This window comes from Poecilia formosa, unplaced genomic scaffold, assembly GCF_000485575.1.
Source record: "Poecilia formosa unplaced genomic scaffold, Poecilia_formosa-5.1.2 Scaffold52, whole genome shotgun sequence".
Lineage (NCBI taxonomy): Eukaryota > Metazoa > Chordata > Actinopteri > Cyprinodontiformes > Poeciliidae > Poecilia > Poecilia formosa.
In genome coordinates this window covers 627492-645589 of record NW_006799991.1, presented here as the reverse complement: position 1 = coordinate 645589, position 18098 = coordinate 627492, and the positions used below count along the sequence as shown (strand labels likewise).

The window sequence follows — 18098 nt, the reverse complement described above, 5'->3', positions numbered from 1 at the left end:
TATATATATATATATATATATATATAAACTACTCTTTTTATTTCTCTTACAAATTTTGGAACAGACGAAATAATCCAGAATCTTTTCAGCTTCACACATTTCAGTCTATTTTCGCATCTCTTCGACATTTTTTGAAACTTGGTGCTTGCATTATATTAAATAAATACAGACAAATAAAACCCTCATGAATTTTTAATTTCATAATATTAGTAAATTTATATAAACCTTTTTTTTAATAGAAGGTTATCTGATAAACTCCATACGGTATCGTATTTAATACAGATCTTAATAACTAAACATGTTAGTAACACACAGAACTCAATAGACGCCCCATTATTAAACTCGAAGCAGAATATTTGACGGCTGTCCACACTTTTTATTTTCACATAATGCAACATTGATTTGATTTGATCAGAAGTCGCATTAACTTTTCAACCTGAAAGTCGAGCCTTTGTTTTTATTTCCTGCTTTCCCATCTTGTTTTTCCGCTTTTTTTTTTTTTCTTTTTAAGGATGCCTGTATCAACTGACAGCTTGTGTGGATTACGGCCTTATTAGACTGAGAGGACACAGGAACATGCTTGGGGAAGAGGGAGGGTTCACATCGTGAGACACACAAAGAGCCATGGCGATAAAGATGACAGTGATGGCGCATTATTAAGAACATGTGAAATAAGAGAACGAGGCCAAAATGTTAGCTGGAAATGAGTCAGGTGGGGAGGACGTGAGTTTGGAGGATGAAAGATGGAAAGAGAGTGAAATAAACAGAGAAACTAAGAAAACATTTGGCATCCTGGCTTTTTCCCAGCTGATCCCTGCTTCTAAGCCAGCACAATATGGCTGATGTCTCTGGTGTTCACGTGCTCCGCACGATTGTGCTCTGTGCAGCGGAGGGGCAAGAAGTATTTATTTTCACACTATTTTCTGAGCTTCATTTAGCCTGCCAACTGTGTTGTGGCTAAAACTGTTTATCGATGGTGTTTATGTGCAAGACAATTCTGCGTTTGCCTTGTTTTGTCAGCCCGGACAGCAGGCCAACACATCCTCATTTTAATGTTTTCATTACATTGTCTCGTGTCCCCAAATTACACAATTTCTTTGTCCTGTCGATTCGGCTGCGTCGTCGTTTGCTTCCATTTAAAAGGAGATCCAGGGTTTTTTGTAATCATGGGAGAAAAGCCTTCTTCATTAAGAGGATATTAGAAAAGGGCAGATCTGGCTGAAGAGAGACAACTTCTTGCTTTATAAACAGAGGAATCGGTCTCAGTCGCTCATAGCCTGGGAGAGGCTAATCACTAAGCAAAACACTACATTTGATGAAGTGTTTCTGAAGGTGTGTGTTGGGGCACTGTTGAGATAGACTCAATCCATCCTTAATGAAAATGCTTTGGGCTGCAGAGCTGAGCTGAGCTGAGCTGAACTCTCTCGGGGATTGATGGTTAGTCGGCGCGTACAGAGTGATAGGCCACCCATCACTAACGGCGATCCTCGCTAAATCCCCATCAATGCAGTGGTTAATCACTCTAACCCCGCTCTCCTTCGCTCCTCTCTCCTGTCTGCCACACACAAAGACACATAAAAATTCATAGCCATGAAGAAGAGGGAGGTTCGGGGATTTATTTCTGCCAAGTATCCACTTCAAGATCCCAGCGATCACCTTGAGGACTTGAGAGGAAACAGCAGCAGTCAGGCGGAGCAGAAATAGGGATCTTACATGTCCTTATGTTCATCAGACGGAGAAGTGTAAAAACAAACTGCAGCAGTAAGCTGTTGACTCCATATGAACGTTTTAAAAAGCAGATTAATGAACTTATAGATATAAACTGCTTATCTTTCATTATTGCATGTGGAGGGATTTTTATATTCCATAAGATGCATCATAGGGCTGGAAATATTGCAAATTATATAAATTATATTCCTTTTTAATATCAATGAGTTGCAATAAACCTGCACATTTTTTCCACCTTCTGACTTTTGTCCATCGTCACAATGTTGTTGAGCTCCAGCGTCTCTGCCTACATTTCTGTACCAGGTGTGGGCTCAACCCAGCAGGCAAAATGCGTGGAACTTGAAATATGATAAAAATTGCATCCAAACAGCCTTTTGAAATGTGATACTGCACTGAAGAAAGAAATATGTCGTTTAGTTCTAACGCAATTCAACTACCGGTAATTGTTTTATTGCAGCAACGAGAAATGGTTCTGATTGAAGTTCTGCTTGACATTAAGTGCTGTTAGTTCATTTCAGGTTCTTGTATCTATGTGAATTTTAAACTGACTTTATCAGTCACAGATTTGGTCAACATGCATCTCAGAATTAACAAAAAGAGGAGAGATTTCAGCTTAAATACCAAAAATACAATCTCAAACTTATAACATGTAAATGTTATCAATGTTAGAGAGCTAGTAATTGTCATTTTTAAATGATCTACCACTGCACGATATTCTTCAAATATTGGTTGGCTAATATCCTAGCGGACAACAAAACATGGTATTGATTTATTTTTTGCTCCTAGATTAACAGCGACTCTTAAATCATTCATAACTTTGTGAACAATGAGCTCCAGCCAACAGGTCGACAAACCATAAATGTCTCCACCAGAAAGCAGCTCTGAGAGATGCCTTTTAATAGCAGGATTTTATTCAGGTTGTTCTACACAGTATATTTTGAAGACCTTTTTTCTTGCAATAAAATCCACAGAAAACAATCCAGTCATCAAACTAAAAGTAGTCGGTATAAAAAAAAGAAGCTCCTCCTCAAATCCCCTGTAAATACAGCTCTGAATCACACAAGTGTCGAGAAAAATATAGGGCTCAACACTTTGGTAGCGACTTTGCAGCAGCTATTTTGATAAAAGAACAATATCAGCTGGTATTTTGGTTTCATTAATATCAGCTTTCTCTCTAGTGTGGAGCGCCCCAGCAGCCAAGATTGTGTTGAATAACTCGTGGTATATAGAGGGAGATATTAGTTTGGCTGTATTGTGGGATTCATGACGTTTTTTATGCACAGTGTATTTTCTTTTCTTTTTGAAAAGGGCACTGTGTGAATATGTATACGTAATAATGAAAGTTAGTACACCAGAGGAAATCTAGTTGGGTTTCACGCCAAGTTTTTTAATGCAACATGGAAGAAATGTAGTTTCCCTCGCCATTAATCTTCAGAATATCTCAGTGGGATAAGTTTTCATCTGCTAGGGAGTTTTTTTTTTATTACACACTGTTTTCAGTTTGAATTTATTCAGGTTTATTGTTAGGGATCTTAAGAAAATAGGCTATTAAAATAAAGCAATTATTTCTAGGTGTTTCTCCCAACATTCAATTTTTCTTTTTGGTGCAGAATTTTTTTAGTGTAATTTCTGAAAGGACTGTGGCGGCCAACCAACCTGCTACCATTTCTCCCAGACCTGATGTAGCTAATATCTCTGCTGTGCTCTTAGCAAAACGTTTTACATTGAGGCGATATTGTAGTTTTGAAGTTTTTAATTTTCCCCTGGGCATCTTTTTCACACCTGACCTCCAGGTGCATTACTACCCACTACTGGGCTGGAGTTTGTTCATCTGTTTTACCAGTGAAATTAGTTTTCAGCCTTGAGTCTTATTTATTTATTTATTTATTTATTTATTTATTTATTTATTTATTTATTTATTTATTTTATCTCACTAAATATCAGAATTACTCTTTTTTTATTGATATACATCCTCTGAGGAACATTTTAATTGAATGTAATTGCAATGTTGTTGGAAGTGAAAAAACGCCTATCTAAATCCATAAACATTTGAATTGTGTGGTAAAGTTGTTTGGATTGATAAAACAGGCTTGGAAAGGATAATTTTTAATGAATTTTCTTCAGATTAATTTCTGAAAGGATGAAGTTTAGATTATGCACACAGACCTAAGCGTGATCAGCTCCGTACTGTGTGAAACCTTTGGTCACTCGCTCTCACAAAGCGAGCTTGGATTGCGTCGAACAGGTGTGAGGAAGGGCTATGGGGTCGCTATCTCGCTCAGGTTGGACCTAGTAATTTAGCTGAACGGAGGGATTTGCTCCTCCCTGCTAAGACAGGCGACACAAAAGATCTCACTTTGAAAGTGGAGAGGGAACACAGGGGTATGGACAGTTTAACTAAGATGAAGGAGTTCAGTTGGCCAAAATGCCTACTTTGATTAGTCTTTACACTTGGTCTAATTGAGCATGCATGTTTGTGAGCATAAATCCTCCTTTGCCTTTGGGTTCAAACTTAAATTCAGGTTGGGACACCAGTATTCGAGTGTGTATCAGGTTCTTTTTTTTTTTCTCCCCCTGTTCCTCTCTGGTTGTAAAACTCTCGCTATCCTCGGACTCATTCCTCCCTCTAGACTGAATTTGCTTGTCTTCTCAGCATGAGTGTTTAATCTTTTCAGGCTGGTGAATCGGCCCAGTGAATGAGTCCCCAGGTCCTTCTCTCTAGGAGCCCTGGAGATTATTCTAAAGCACTAATCGTTGAGCAAACACAGCAGTGCTCTCCCATTCCCATTCTACACAGGCCACAGTATAGCACAACTTCTTCTTTTTCTTCTCTTCACATCTTACGCCCTGTGTAGATTTCTTTGCTTTCTGGCGCACGTAGCCTAGATTACTGCTCCTGAGAAGCAGGCCCCTTAACTCCCACCATCGCAGCCCCGCTTAAAATGAACCAGGCACCAGATTGAGAGTTGTTCTTGTTTGTTCTTTTATACGGCGCAAAGTGACATGTAATTTAAAGAGCATTATTTCCAACATTGTCCCCTCAAACCCTTTACGTTTGTGGGTGTATTTGTTTTTTAATTAGATTGTCAGAAGGGAAAATCTAGCGGGCTTATATGTTGGTGTCAATATCCTCGGATTTGGAGCTTCGTCAATATTGTCTGGCCTTGCTGCTACTAACCTGAGCAGGCTGCTGGCATTTGGTATAAAATAAATAGAGTGATTTGTCTGTTTTGTTTTTGCTATATCTGCCTCGCATCCAAGAGAAGTTTTATTTACACCGCTTTCCACTTGATTGTGTCTGCTATTTGCTGTTTTTGTCGGCGGTGCCCTTGTTATGAGCTGCTCAAATCTCTTCACCTAATTGTCGATTCATGTTCCTTTGCTGTCTCTCCAAAATGGAGGCACCCATATGTGGTGAAACGATGGCAAATAATAGATTAACCTAATTTAGAGATGCACCAGTTGACCATAGATTATGAGGGAGTAATATTTTTTTGATCAGTAATCAGCAGGTCCGATGCTGTTCAGCACATTCAAACTAATACATCCCTGCCATTTTCTGTTAATTAATCCGTGATGCACTTTTGGTTGAGTGCAATAGAAGTTATAAAATGAGGGACATGCACTATATGCATGAATGAGATTAATGTGTTTCTTCATTAATTTTCTCTTGGAGTCAAACCTAGTATGACTGTAAATATTATGTGACATCTCTGTCTTTGAACTGGTCAAAATCAGCTCAATCACTGCATCTCAAGACTAAAAGAACAAATTTATGACTACGTGTCATTCTGGGTTTTTTTTTTTAATAATATATCCAGTTGCTTGCATTTTATTATCTAAATGGCAATTATTTTCTCTGTTTTTATGCAAGTTAAACATTGTTACTTCAAAATATTAGTTTTAGTTGCTTTTTTAAAAAAAATCTCTGCTGCCCATGGCCACTACACTGTGTATGTTTGCTTATTCTAAAAATGAGTCTTCTTCCAAATTAGAAAAAGAAAAGGAGTCTCATATCACTTAGGCAAATACCCTGAAGGCTTAAAGGATACACTCGGCTGATATTTTTGTCTTTTCCTGCCTCTAATTTCTTTTCTTTTTTTTTTTTTTCTTTCTTGCAGAGAAAGCTGTTGGCCATCTACCTCCACAATGACGACAGCGTCCTCAGCAACGTCTTTTGTTCCCAAATGATGTGTGCCGACTCTATCGTCTCCTACCTGAGCCAGAACTTCATCACATGGGCCTGGGATGTCACTAAAGAAGCTAACAAAGCCAGGTGCAGCATCAAAATCCTCTTTGTTTCCATGGTTACGGCGTGTCCTCTCATTAGAATTAATGCCATATATGCATTTCCTATTTAAAGGGGATATGATTGATTTTCATTGATTTACTTGATTAATTTAATTTTAAAAAATGTTGCATGAAAGATCTAAGTTTAATGAAAGTTTAAAAAGTTCACACATTTTCTGGGTAAGCTTCATAGCGTAGCTTCCTTTATGATCAAGCGCATTATATATGTCAAGGCCAAACGATAAGATCGGAAAAAAAATCACATCCAGTCATTTTAAAGTTCAGTAAAAGTCACGCCTCCAGCAAACTATCACATAATTCACCAGGCTAGTCCTAAACTGAAGCCCCTTTCCAAAACTTAAAGGGAGCTAAACTTGTACAAGCTGTGATTAAATAAAATCCTGATTTCACTCCAGTGATCCTGCCTTCTGTAACAGATGGAAACTCAAGTCTTAGACTTGGACTCTAGATGCACTTAATCAAAAACAGAATTGGAGTCTTGACTTGGACTAATGAACAGTCTCTTTCTCTCAACTGATCAGGGGTGAAAGTTACCTTCCATCGTATTGACAGGCCGTCGCTCTGATGGGAGCACACACGTTTTCAAAGGGAGACCATGTTTTTGTTTGAGGATCGTTAGTGGCTTCCAATCATCTGTTCATGTTTTAATTGCTGCTTCATAATAATGACCACACTTGTTCTCTTGTTGGACTGAATTGTAAATGTTTGGCTGTATAACTGCTCGGTGCACCAGGACCTTTGGGGAACATTAAATCATGTTCTGTTGATGAAACGTCGGGTGTCACAAAACCTGCAGTAGAAATCAGTTAAGATGTCTTCACCAGTTTCACTCTCTCTTCCTTCATTCTGTGTTTTGAAGCTTGGAGGTTGCATGCTAACAAAAGGCGTTGTGTTTGCACGGCGAGGCCCCTGATTGGGCATTTTGACTGAGCTGTCTGAATAGAGGGTCAGTGGGAGATGAAGGACTCCCTTGGAATCCAAACATCTCTATCACTGCATTTGTCCTGAAAGTCCAAACTTTTGTGCCCTGTTTTGGTGAAGTGCTGTTTGGCTTTCCAAACCTTTTTTTTTTTTTTTTTTTTTTTTTTTGTATTAGACAGTAGATTGTTTTTTTAAATACATTTTTTTTTCTATTTCTCTTATTTATTTCTGTGGTCTAACATTCCCCCTCTCTCCCCTAAACTTGCCGAGTTAAGCCTGCCCTCTGGTAGTAGCCACTTAAGAAAGACTCGCACCCTGACCTTTTCCCTCCATTATTTCTTTTAAGGAAACTCCCTCCTTCCTCCATTCCACTCTCCTTTCTCTCCGATTGGCCTCCTTTGCTTTTTGCCCCAGCTGAGCCTTTTTATCGCACATTAAAAGAGAGGCAACATCTGGAGCTTTTCAAGGCACACAGCTAGTCGCAGCTTTGCCGCTAACGCATGCATGCACTTGTGCAGGCTAACCCGCTCACAAATGCACGGCTGCTCTGCATTCTCACGCTCTCTGGCTGATCCAGACTGACTGGTGATTGGCATTAGTCACACAGGCTGTTAGAAAGGTATCCTAATTGTGTGAGTGATAAACCTGCTGATACTGGAATGTGCTATTCTTCACAGGCTTCCTTGGCAAATGATTAATTATGCATAAAAGCGGGGCTGGTGATTGGATGGCGGAGTTTTTTTCAGAAATGTGGGGAAAGAGTTGTACAGTCAGTATTCTGTCTCACAGGGCCTGGCCAACACTATAACATCCCATTTAAGGTTTTCACAGTTCGTCACGTTACGGCCACAAACCCCAAAAGCATTTTTCACTTTGTATGATAGAACTAAACAAAGTAGTTCATAATTGTGAAAGGAAACTAAAATAATAAATGTGTTTCCAGCATTTTTAATAAAAATCTGAAGTGTGACCTGCGTTTGTATTCAGCACCCTGTTCCCTTTTTCCCCTGGACTCACTCAAGCTTAGCCAAAGGGCTTCTTGTTCACATTAGTGAACAAGAGGAACACAGCAGACGGATTTGGGTGAAAGACGTGAAGGCGCTGCATCAGAATTAGATTTTAAATAATAATCTAAGTTTTTAGCATTTCTTGGCACACTGAAGGACTGGTAGGGCAGGTAGAGCATTAATCATAACAGCAGCAAAAGTAACTCTGGAGGAGCTGCAGAGATTCACTGCTTAGGTGGTAGTATCTGTTCCAGGGGGAAGCATTTGACATGGACTCCACAAATGTGTGCTTCATGGAAGACTGGCAGAAAGAAAACAACTGTTGGAAGAAAGTCGAAAGAAATCCTTTACCAGATTGCCACAAACTATTAAGGGGACTCGGCACACATGTCAAAGAAGGTGGGGTCAAAGTGCAATTTTTGGGTCTTTTTTTTTAGTCTGTTCGGTGGAAAAGCCACGCCTAATATATGAAAGGTAGTGATGCCAGTGTGGATGCAAGAGTTCAGCAGTGACATGGAAGGTGGTCACTGTCACACAATCCTGGAAGAAAACCTGAACACATGAGGCTGCGTTGGAGGTTCACCTTCTAGGAGAACAGCAGCCCGAAATTTACAACCAGAACTACAACAGAATGGCTCAAACCCAGAGGTGAAAATAATGCAGAAATACTGAACTCGTATTGTTACTTTGATAAAAATAAATAAAAAATACCTCCGTAAAATGCTACTCAAATAAAAGTAGAAAATTTCCTCATAAAATTTTACTTTACGTAAAAGATACTTAGTCACTTTTTCATGGACAGAAGAAAGTTCTGTATGTGTATTTGACAAAGGAAAAGAGGAGCTATTGATCACACACTGGTTATAATTAAAATGCAACACAAAATAAAACAGTTACCACATAACTTATATGCTATGTAAGTTACCATATAAGTTACCATATAAGTTCATGATTATGTGGGATTTTAATGAGGCATACATTTCCAATATCTTCTGTCAGCTGCTGTTTAGGTTTCTCTACAGCTGATCAGCATCTTTCTGTCACTCCAAACCCTCTGCATCCTTCACTGCATCTGTGAAGCTTCTGTGGTTCTCCTCTCCCTCAAACTGGCATTTCTGATCTTCATCTCATATTTTTGTTGATTTTATCCACGCCGTCCCTCCAATCTAATAGTTTTAAAAAATTGACTGTTGTCTTTTTCATACGTATAAACAGGTCCTTTAATTACAGCCAATGGTTTTCTTTTTTCTCAGAGATTAACTTTAACTAAACTTAAAGGGTTTTTACTAGTGCCTTTGTCTTGCAATTGATGCAAAACCAGGGGATCTGATACAAAGTCGAGACTTTGATCTTATTTGACTAAACTTAAATTAAAGGAATAAATATCAGTCTGTAAGTGGGCAAAGCTGGTAAATATACTATGATAAAAAAAAAAGCTGTAAATGCACCATAAGGTATTTCTGCAAATAATATTATTAGGAAGCATAAAAATGTTTGTTTACTTCACTGTACATGAAGTAACTTGTTGTTGGTCTAGTGATATAATAAATAAATAAAAAATTTACTATTAAAATTATAATCAAAAACTCTAAAAGTTAAAAGCCACGAATACTTTTTTAATGCACCGTATTTTAAAGGCTATAACAGCGATATCAAATGTTCACATTAAAAATATTTTTTTTGTTGTTCTTCCTCATATTTAACCCACACAGTCAACTGACAGTGTAATTATTCTGCAGTCCCAAAGTGAAAACTGAAGGCTTCACTTCTCACAGACCAATTTGCACACCTGTTCAGTATGCCTGACTACTCTTTTTGACATACGCCAACCTGAAAACATAACTGGCTTTTGAGGGAGAACAAAATGTCACTTTCAAATCAAAACTTGTCCATGTTAGCTCTGAAACAAAGTGTGTACGACACAGTGAGCTATCGGAGCATCCGGTTCCCAGACTGCTAACCGTACAGGTGGCTTGCAGAAACATTCCCCGCAGTGCTACTGTACTAACCTGATTCATCAGCTGCTCACTGGAGCAAACGTCAGCTGCTCCCTGTCGGTTCATATCTTAATGCGTGAACTGGACCTGACGAAATGCGAGGCGACAGCGCGGGGAAACATTAACTATTTTTGCTGTAGAGATGAGTACAAAGAAAATAAGATGGGATGGGTGACAAATTAGAAGCTGTCAATCACGTTGTCCGTTGACACGGAGTCTTAAATACGCTGGCTGCGAGTTTTGTCAGGTGTTTTCTTTGATGTTTCGTGGAGTTTTCGTGGACTTTGTGTGGACTCAATTACCTTCTTTGCCATGTTAGATTAATCCTGGATGATGTTGCTGAACTGCTCACCTCACTTCCTGGAGCAACTCTGCTTCCTCTTAGCCTCAGTGTGCTGTCCGTACTTGTTTTCCACCCGAATGCAAAAATGTTTTAAGTCCGAGATGCAGCTTAAATCACAGTGGAAATGTAGTCGATGTGGTGCCGTGTGTCTTAGTTGTACAGTTTTGATGTTGCCGTTTTGTCTGTTTTCATTCGGGAAGACTGACTTCCTTCGATTTTGTGCTGGAAACCAAAGCAGCTTGGCTTGTGCTTGGTTAGAGCTTTAAGATTAGGTTACCCTTCAAGTTGTTGTCCATTGTTCTCTGGCCTTTCATTACAGGTTAGAGTTTCCCTGTGGGCTATTGTTATGGTGTGGCTGGGTCGAGGGCTGAACAGGGACAAATGTCAGATCAAAATGATCCATAAGATTAGAGTGACCCATCTCTTTCATTGCAAGTCAAGGGTGACTCGGAGTTCATTTGGGAAAGTTCTGACTGAATTACAGCCCGAGAGAAGCACTTCACTTCCCTGCTTTTTTACTATTACATCCCACTTTTTGGAGATTATTACTATCACATGGAGATTTGGTGGTCAATTTCTCAGCTTGAAAGTTGGTCAAGCAGCTTCTATAGCTTAGACTTCATCTTTAATGAGTTACACCTCTCTCTCAGGCAGCTGCCTTTCTATCTGTGCTCTCTCTCTGACCTGCCCCTCCTCCACCCATTCTATTACTTCTCCATTTTACCACTCAGTTATTAAAGTAGATCTTATTAAAAGGCGGGAGAAAAAGCTAATCTATATTTGCATTCAGTCTATAGCAATTCATTAATATTATGACATTTACAGGGAGCTTGGCGGGGCCCCGGCTGCCGGCTACCCTTTTCCCTCTCTGAAATGTTAATTTAAAAAGTTCTGTCTTTGTAATGGAATAAGAAATCCTCTCTTGCCCTATCAATTCTGGGCGCCTGGTGAGGAATACTAATTCATCTACGCTTCCAATTGAGATAGCATGTCACTCTGATGGAATAAGAAAAAGCCGAATTGGTTTTAAAGTCCTTAATACCGTGAATTGTGTGTGTTTTTCATTTCTCAACGCAGCCTGGGAGGAGCGTACCAGTTCCATTTGTTGTGAAAAATACGTGCGCATGCTTGTGAATTTTGCGTCTCCTTTTTGTACTACTTCAAGTTACAAGTTCTGACGAGATGATTGCATTTCTAAGCAAATAAGTTGGAGTGTGTTTCTTTGTTTTTCAGACTTCTCACCATGTGTACGAGGCACTTTGGCAGCGTGGTAACACAGACTATACGGACGTACAAGACAGACCAGTTCCCCCTGCTCCTTATAGTCATGGGCAAACGCACATCCAACGAAGTTCTAAATGTTATTCAAGGTGAATCAAAGAGAAATGCCGTCATTAACGTTTAAAAACCATGCGCCCGAGATATTATTTTCTGAATTTTTCTCCAGGCAATACAACGGTGGACGAGCTGATGATGAGGTTAATGGGAGCGATGGAGATTTTCACAGCACAACAGCAAGAAGACATCAAAGACGAGGTACGGCTGGAACTTGTGAATTTGATTGCAGCATCTTCTACCGTTTGATCTCAGAAGTTATTTTTAAAAGTCTGAAAATTAATTATATCGTGTAAAAAGCAAATCTAAATTCATGTTTGTTTGCTATGAAGCCTTAATGGGGATGTTTCAATTTGTTATGTTTGACTTTGGAGAAGTTTTAAAGTATGATGGGACGTATTTAAGCCATTAACTGTGGTTCAGTCCTACATACGCAACTTGTTTTTGTCATGACAGTTTTTTAACTACAGTATCTACAGATGACAGCTTGTCACACTGGATTAGTTGGTAAATATTAAAAGAGTCAGCCAACCAAACTGATTGACTAACAATGTGGTTGTGAGATTCATAACGTCTTTGTTGCATAAGTTATTATCAGCTAATGGGACTCTCTCACACACACACACACACACACACACACACACACACACACACACACACACACACACACACATGCACACAGCCTGAGGGTTAAACTTGTTCCAGTCAGTTCCTTGGTACTGAGCTGCAGCTTTTGTCTCTGTGTTGTTAATATTTGAACAATTTACTGGCTTCTTTTGGATTTGTCACTGTTGGTGAAAGACAACCATTAGTGACAGCTTATAGCAAGAGGAATGTACGTGCAGCGTCGCCTACGCCCAGAATGGTTAGCTTGAGTTTTATTATTATTGTTGCCAAAGGGAAAGCAGTTTATTGACATCAAGAGGATACTTTTCTTATTTTCATAGACATGAGCGTGTTTTTCTACAATATCCATCCTCTTTTTGGGTAAAATGCTCTGCAAGCAAAAAGTCTTCAAATGTTAAATATTGTTCAAACACAAGCTGCTGCACCAGAGAAGTGCAGAGAGTAAACACTCTAAAACTGGCATGAAACGAAGACTTAGCATTTCACAGAATGGTTAAGAAGATCTTAGTAGACATTTGGTGGGGGTGGCACTTGGTGGTATGTACACATTTTTGTTTCAACCAAAGAGCTATTGACATGTGACATATTCAGTCTGGCAGATTTTTCAAATCTTTTTTTTTCTCCAATTAATTTGTTTTGCATTTTTCTATTATTACTATTATTATTACTTCCTGGGATATGAAAGTTTTTCCATGTTACAAATGTAAATCAAAGATATTTTGAGTAAAGCGATTGTTACTGAGAAAGGATCTTCTTTGGGCCAGGACAAGAACCTTTCTCAAGTTCATGTGTTTTGGGGTCTTGTTAACGAATCAGATGGATGAATTAATGGATCTTCTTTGTGTGAGAAATAACTCACAAAATGAAATATTTAAGTGGATAAGTAACCATGATGGAATAGGTTGTTACTTAACATGTTCATTAACCGTATTACTTCAGTTTCCTTGAAATGAAAGGACCATCTTCCTTTCATCAGTGAATGAACTCATCTTCAACTTTGCTCATTTTGTCATTCTTGCCAAAGAGCGTATTGGTGAAACTCCTTGTTTTCTTTGATTTCTTTACCCTCTTTCCCAGTGAATGCTTAGACTGAGACTCACTCAACCCAGGCATAACTCCATGACTCTTCCCTCAGTGTCTGTCTGGATCTGTAGCAGCTGCACTTTGACTCCAAGCAGCCTTAGTGAGACAACAGTCATTCCTGGGGTTGTCTGTGTTTTAGCTTAGCGGTTACTAACCGGGTGACTGTTCAGGTTTTGTGGTCTGCATCTGTCAGCGCTACCAGTTTTTTTCTTTTAGGTCGTTCTCAGGCCATGTCGCCTAAACATGTTATAAAGTGTGAAAATAGTCTCCACACATTATACCGGAGGGCCCTTGTACTGCACATGCATATAAAAACATTCTTTGTTGAAGAAGTCTGAAGTAGTCATTTTTGTATTTTTATGATGTTAAGCACTTTGAAATGCCTTGTTGCTGAAAAGGTGCTATGCAAATAAAATTTGTATAATTAATAAATTACTAATTAGAACTTCTTAGAAATTTGGATTGACTTTTTTTTTAAAAGCAAAAAAGTAAGCTGATGCTTTGTTTACATTTATTTTTGAAGAATGTTTAGGGGGTTTCAACAATTATGCAGCTGGCAACTTTGTAGAAAAAGTGACATGTCAAATTAATGGTTAGAATTTGGAGGATCCTACATTTTTCATTGAGTTTAGGCTACCTCAGTTGCTTTGGATGAATGAATGAAAATATTTATTTTAAGGGTTTTTTTTACAGCAAACTTGCCTGGACTTGTATGTACACTAGAGTGCTTTGTTGACTCAACTCGTTATGAGAACAAAGAATTTGGGACCTGAAATCGATCAAAAGTGCCTGCCATCAAATTGATCTTTAATTCTGTTTCATCTTCATTTTTCATAATGCGTGAGAAACAATTTTCTAGTCAGTCATATGTGCGTTCCCTTCTACACTTTCCATACTTCCAGTTTTGGTGGTAAGCTGCGAATAATAGTCTACATTTTTTTCTATCAAACTTTTAGTGTTCAGAGCTAAAGAAGCAACCTTAACCGATTAGTGAAAATTTACCATAAAAAAAATAACACTGACAAAAAGCCTAATGTTGTTTTCCACAAAGTAAATCAAAATTCTCCAGATCGGAGTGTCATATGTAGACTTTAAATACTATGCAAACCATTGTATTCTTTTTTTTTTTATTTACATTTTCTCCAGCATCCCAACTTTTTCTGGAAGCAGCTTAATCTCTGAGCTGCTTGGTCCCAAAATTGAAAAGCAAATTAAGAAGAGCCGTTTAAATTTCTTATTTTGTTTGCAAACATTGAATGTGTGACAGCTTGATTTTTTTTTTCTTTTTCTTTTTTCCCTCAATACCAAGTGTATCATCAACACTAAAAGATGCCACATGTCGTGCCAACTTGAACAGTAGCCATGATTTAATTGTGGAAAATCTGTTTCTTTTTCTTTTTTTCCTGCGAAGTTAAAGCTCTCAGAATCACAGTCTTTGTGCGGATACATGTTAGAGGAACATTTTTGCCTCATGATTCTTCTAATTAATGCGTTAAAAGTTATTGGAAGATATTTAACAAATGCTAAAGGGAGCATCGTACGTCACACACTCTGACCTGCTTGCGTGACTCGGGCTCAGTGTATTGATGGCAGGCACTTTTGAAGCTTTTGTCCCTCTCTGCCATTCTTTTACAGTTTCCTTTCACTGTTCCTCTATTATGCCAACCCAAAGCACAAATGTATCGTTGCATTCTCCGATTCAATGCGACAATAGACGCTGCCATTTTGCTTAGCCGCCTAGCTGCACAGTAGCCCTCTGATCGTCACAATGAGCGTACTTTGCCATATCCGGGTCGGCACACAGCATGGGCCTTCAGAAAACAGAAAACTAATGGCTGTGCAGTGTTAACACAATGGGACACTCGTAGTTAGACCGAGTCTTTATGAAACACTTTGTAGCCACAGCAGGTAGAAAGAGAAAGGCCTCCTGTCCCCTTCCCTCTGTACAAACAGGAAGAGAGGGGCAGAATGAATGAAAGAGAAAGGGAGGGTGAAACTCAGAATGGGAGACATAAAAGAGGTTCGGGGTCTGGTAAATGACAGCCCAGTCACAATGAAATCCCTTCTACTGCTACTCTTTCATACCTGATGTTTGTACGTAACCACACTTGACATGCAGCATTTTCTTTTGCCCCGGTTCTTCCTGGCTTCTATAACCGGCACCTCAGCTTAGATGTTTTGTTCTCGTTGTGTCCTTTTATTATGTTGTTAGTTAAACAGGCCTGACTCTTTCTCCCTCCGCCCAGGACGAGCGCGAGGCCAGGGAGATGGTGAAGAGGGAGCAGGATGAAGCCTATCGCTTGTCCTTAGAGGCTGACAGAAAGAAGGTACGTCCAGAACAAAGAGTGTTTCCACGTTTAGTGTGTATTTGATCCCCCCACCTCCCAGCCATGGCACTCTTTTTGAAATCTTTGACAGTCTGAATCTGTTGCATGATGATTTGCCCCTTATCACTTTTTTTTTCTTGATAAAATAACAAATTTTAATGTACTTTATTAGGATTTTATGTTACAGGCCAACACAACATTATTTTTAAAATGTGGAGTTATTAGACAATGACCCATTTTGTTTTTATATTTGATGTGGATTTGCATGTAAATCCATATGGAAGTATTTTGGGGTTTTCTTCCAGCTTTTTGCATCTTGACACAGCAGTTTTTGCCTATTTTTTGGATTTAACTTATAAAATATTATTTCACTGCAGTATGCATCAGAATATACCAGACCAGAAATTAAAATGTTTCTTGATTTTGCTGTTGCAACATAAAAAAAAGAGAAATATCACTTAGTTGTTTTTTTTTTCTTGTTGAGAAGTTAAACAATAATGCCACCACTTTTCTTTAAGGATGCTTTTAGAATGACTTTCAGTGTTGGTTTTCTGAAACGTGGCACATTTTACATGTGAGCTGAAAAGTACATTCTTCCAAATAATACGATCATTGTGTTGTTTGTGGCAAACTGCGAAAAAGACTACTAACTGCTTCTTCATATTTACTAATATGATCACATCTGAGGTCAGTTGTTTGCACGTAGAGATATCAGAGTAAAGGAAGCTAAAAAAGCACATCCAATGCTTTTTCTATCAGTATTTGTTGAAATTTTGAAAAAAAAACCATGTATCATTTTTCCTTCGCACCACTCTGTCACAATCAGATCTCAATAAAACACATTGAAATTGGTACAAATACTTTTGCAAGACACTGCATTACTTCATGTGTAATTCGATTTGTGTATTCTGGATTAAGGACCTTGTGCATATCAAAGGGGACCAGGTGGTTTAGATCACTGATAAAACAGGATGAATAATTAAACAAAGCAAAGTGACACAGTCTTGGTAGTCTGCATAGCAGCCATTTGTGTTTTGTTGACCCATTTAATGATTTTTTTTTTTTTTTTTCATTGCCAGAGAGAAGCCCAGGAAAGAGAAGAAGCGGAACAGGTCCGTCTGGAACAGATGCGAAAAGAGCAGGAGGAGGAGAAAGAGGTGAGAACAGAGACTCTCCACCTTATTTTTATGCATTTCCGAGCGTTTGCTCTGATCGGTTAATTAGATGGTTGTTTCGGAGAACCCTGCCAGTCAATGGGCCCTGTGTGGTGAGGTTTCACAGCCAGATATCTATTTCAAATGAAGGAAATATCCTAATTATATCCAGTGCTTGTTAATGTCACCTTCCATAAACACTGTCATTGTTCTGTGCAACTGCTTTCTATTGGTGACGCAGACAACAACCATATTCAGACCGAGCGGGACAAAAGACGGCAGCAGGTCGAGGAGACTGGCCGATGCACAAACAAATGCACAACCTAAGCAAACACGCATATTCACTTGAAAACAATTATTGTCTGTAAAATAGGGGCAAATACACACAGGCAGACACAATGCCACGCACACGGGAAAGTAATAATTGTCAGTAATGAAGGCAGCGATGTTGTTCCGTCCAGATTAATACAGTCTAGTCCTCACTGATTGCTGTTTACTCAACAGCAGAAAAGCCCAAGGCAGCCACAGGTATTGGGTGACCCGGCTCGCTCAGATGATTCGTCACTTGAGTTAAACAAATGACAACAAAGGAGCTCCTGAGCGGGGCTTCTTAATTATATCACTGTAGTGCGCCAACAATGCACAGTGAAAACAGTACATAATGCCACAAATGGTCCACCTACTGTCCTCTATGTAGTTCTGCTGAAATTAATTTTCTCCTCACAAAACTTCTGTGGTATTTACTGGCGCTGCTCAGCTGACAGACTGTTAAATGGCTTTTTACTTTATCTAACCAGCAGACACAGGGTTGTTTCTGATTATGTTTTTCTACATTTATCAATAAATCAACTCTACTTATGAGCTAGACGGCAAAAATCTTTAACCCACCAAGAAGTGTCGCAAGCATCCAGTTACTTAAAACAAAACATTAAATCACCATTTTAAAGACCTAAAACCATCCATTTAGAATAGAGACGACCTGGTCAGAGTTTTGTGATCAATATCTCTCCAGTTTTGTAAACCTGCCAATACCAATTTTAGGCATTCACGGCTTTTCTTTTAGAACAGTGCGCTGCAAAAACACAAAATCTGAAGTATTTTTTATCTAGTTTGCAGTGCAAATATCCTAGTACACTTGAAAAAGACAAAGCTAACTTACAAGTCTGTTTTCAGTAAGATATAAGGAAATATTCTAAGTAAATAATTCCTTAAAATTTATTTTTTAAAAAGTACAAATTATAAGTGAAATAATCTGCCAGTGAAAA

The 18098-nt window shown here is 38.7% G+C and overlaps 1 protein-coding gene across 1 annotated transcript in view; it reads left to right on the top strand.

Annotated features, from left to right (window-relative positions):
- Positions 1–18098, top strand: part of faf1 (Fas (TNFRSF6) associated factor 1) — a 69800-nt gene that overhangs the window by 37119 nt on the left and 14583 nt on the right. The window contains exons 13-17 of the mRNA XM_007552661.2: positions 5850–6004; positions 11541–11677; positions 11755–11843; positions 15599–15679; positions 16759–16836. Coding sequence (XP_007552723.1) covers positions 5850–6004; positions 11541–11677; positions 11755–11843; positions 15599–15679; positions 16759–16836 — 540 coding nt within the window. The remainder of the gene's footprint in view (positions 1–5849; positions 6005–11540; positions 11678–11754; positions 11844–15598; positions 15680–16758; positions 16837–18098) is intronic.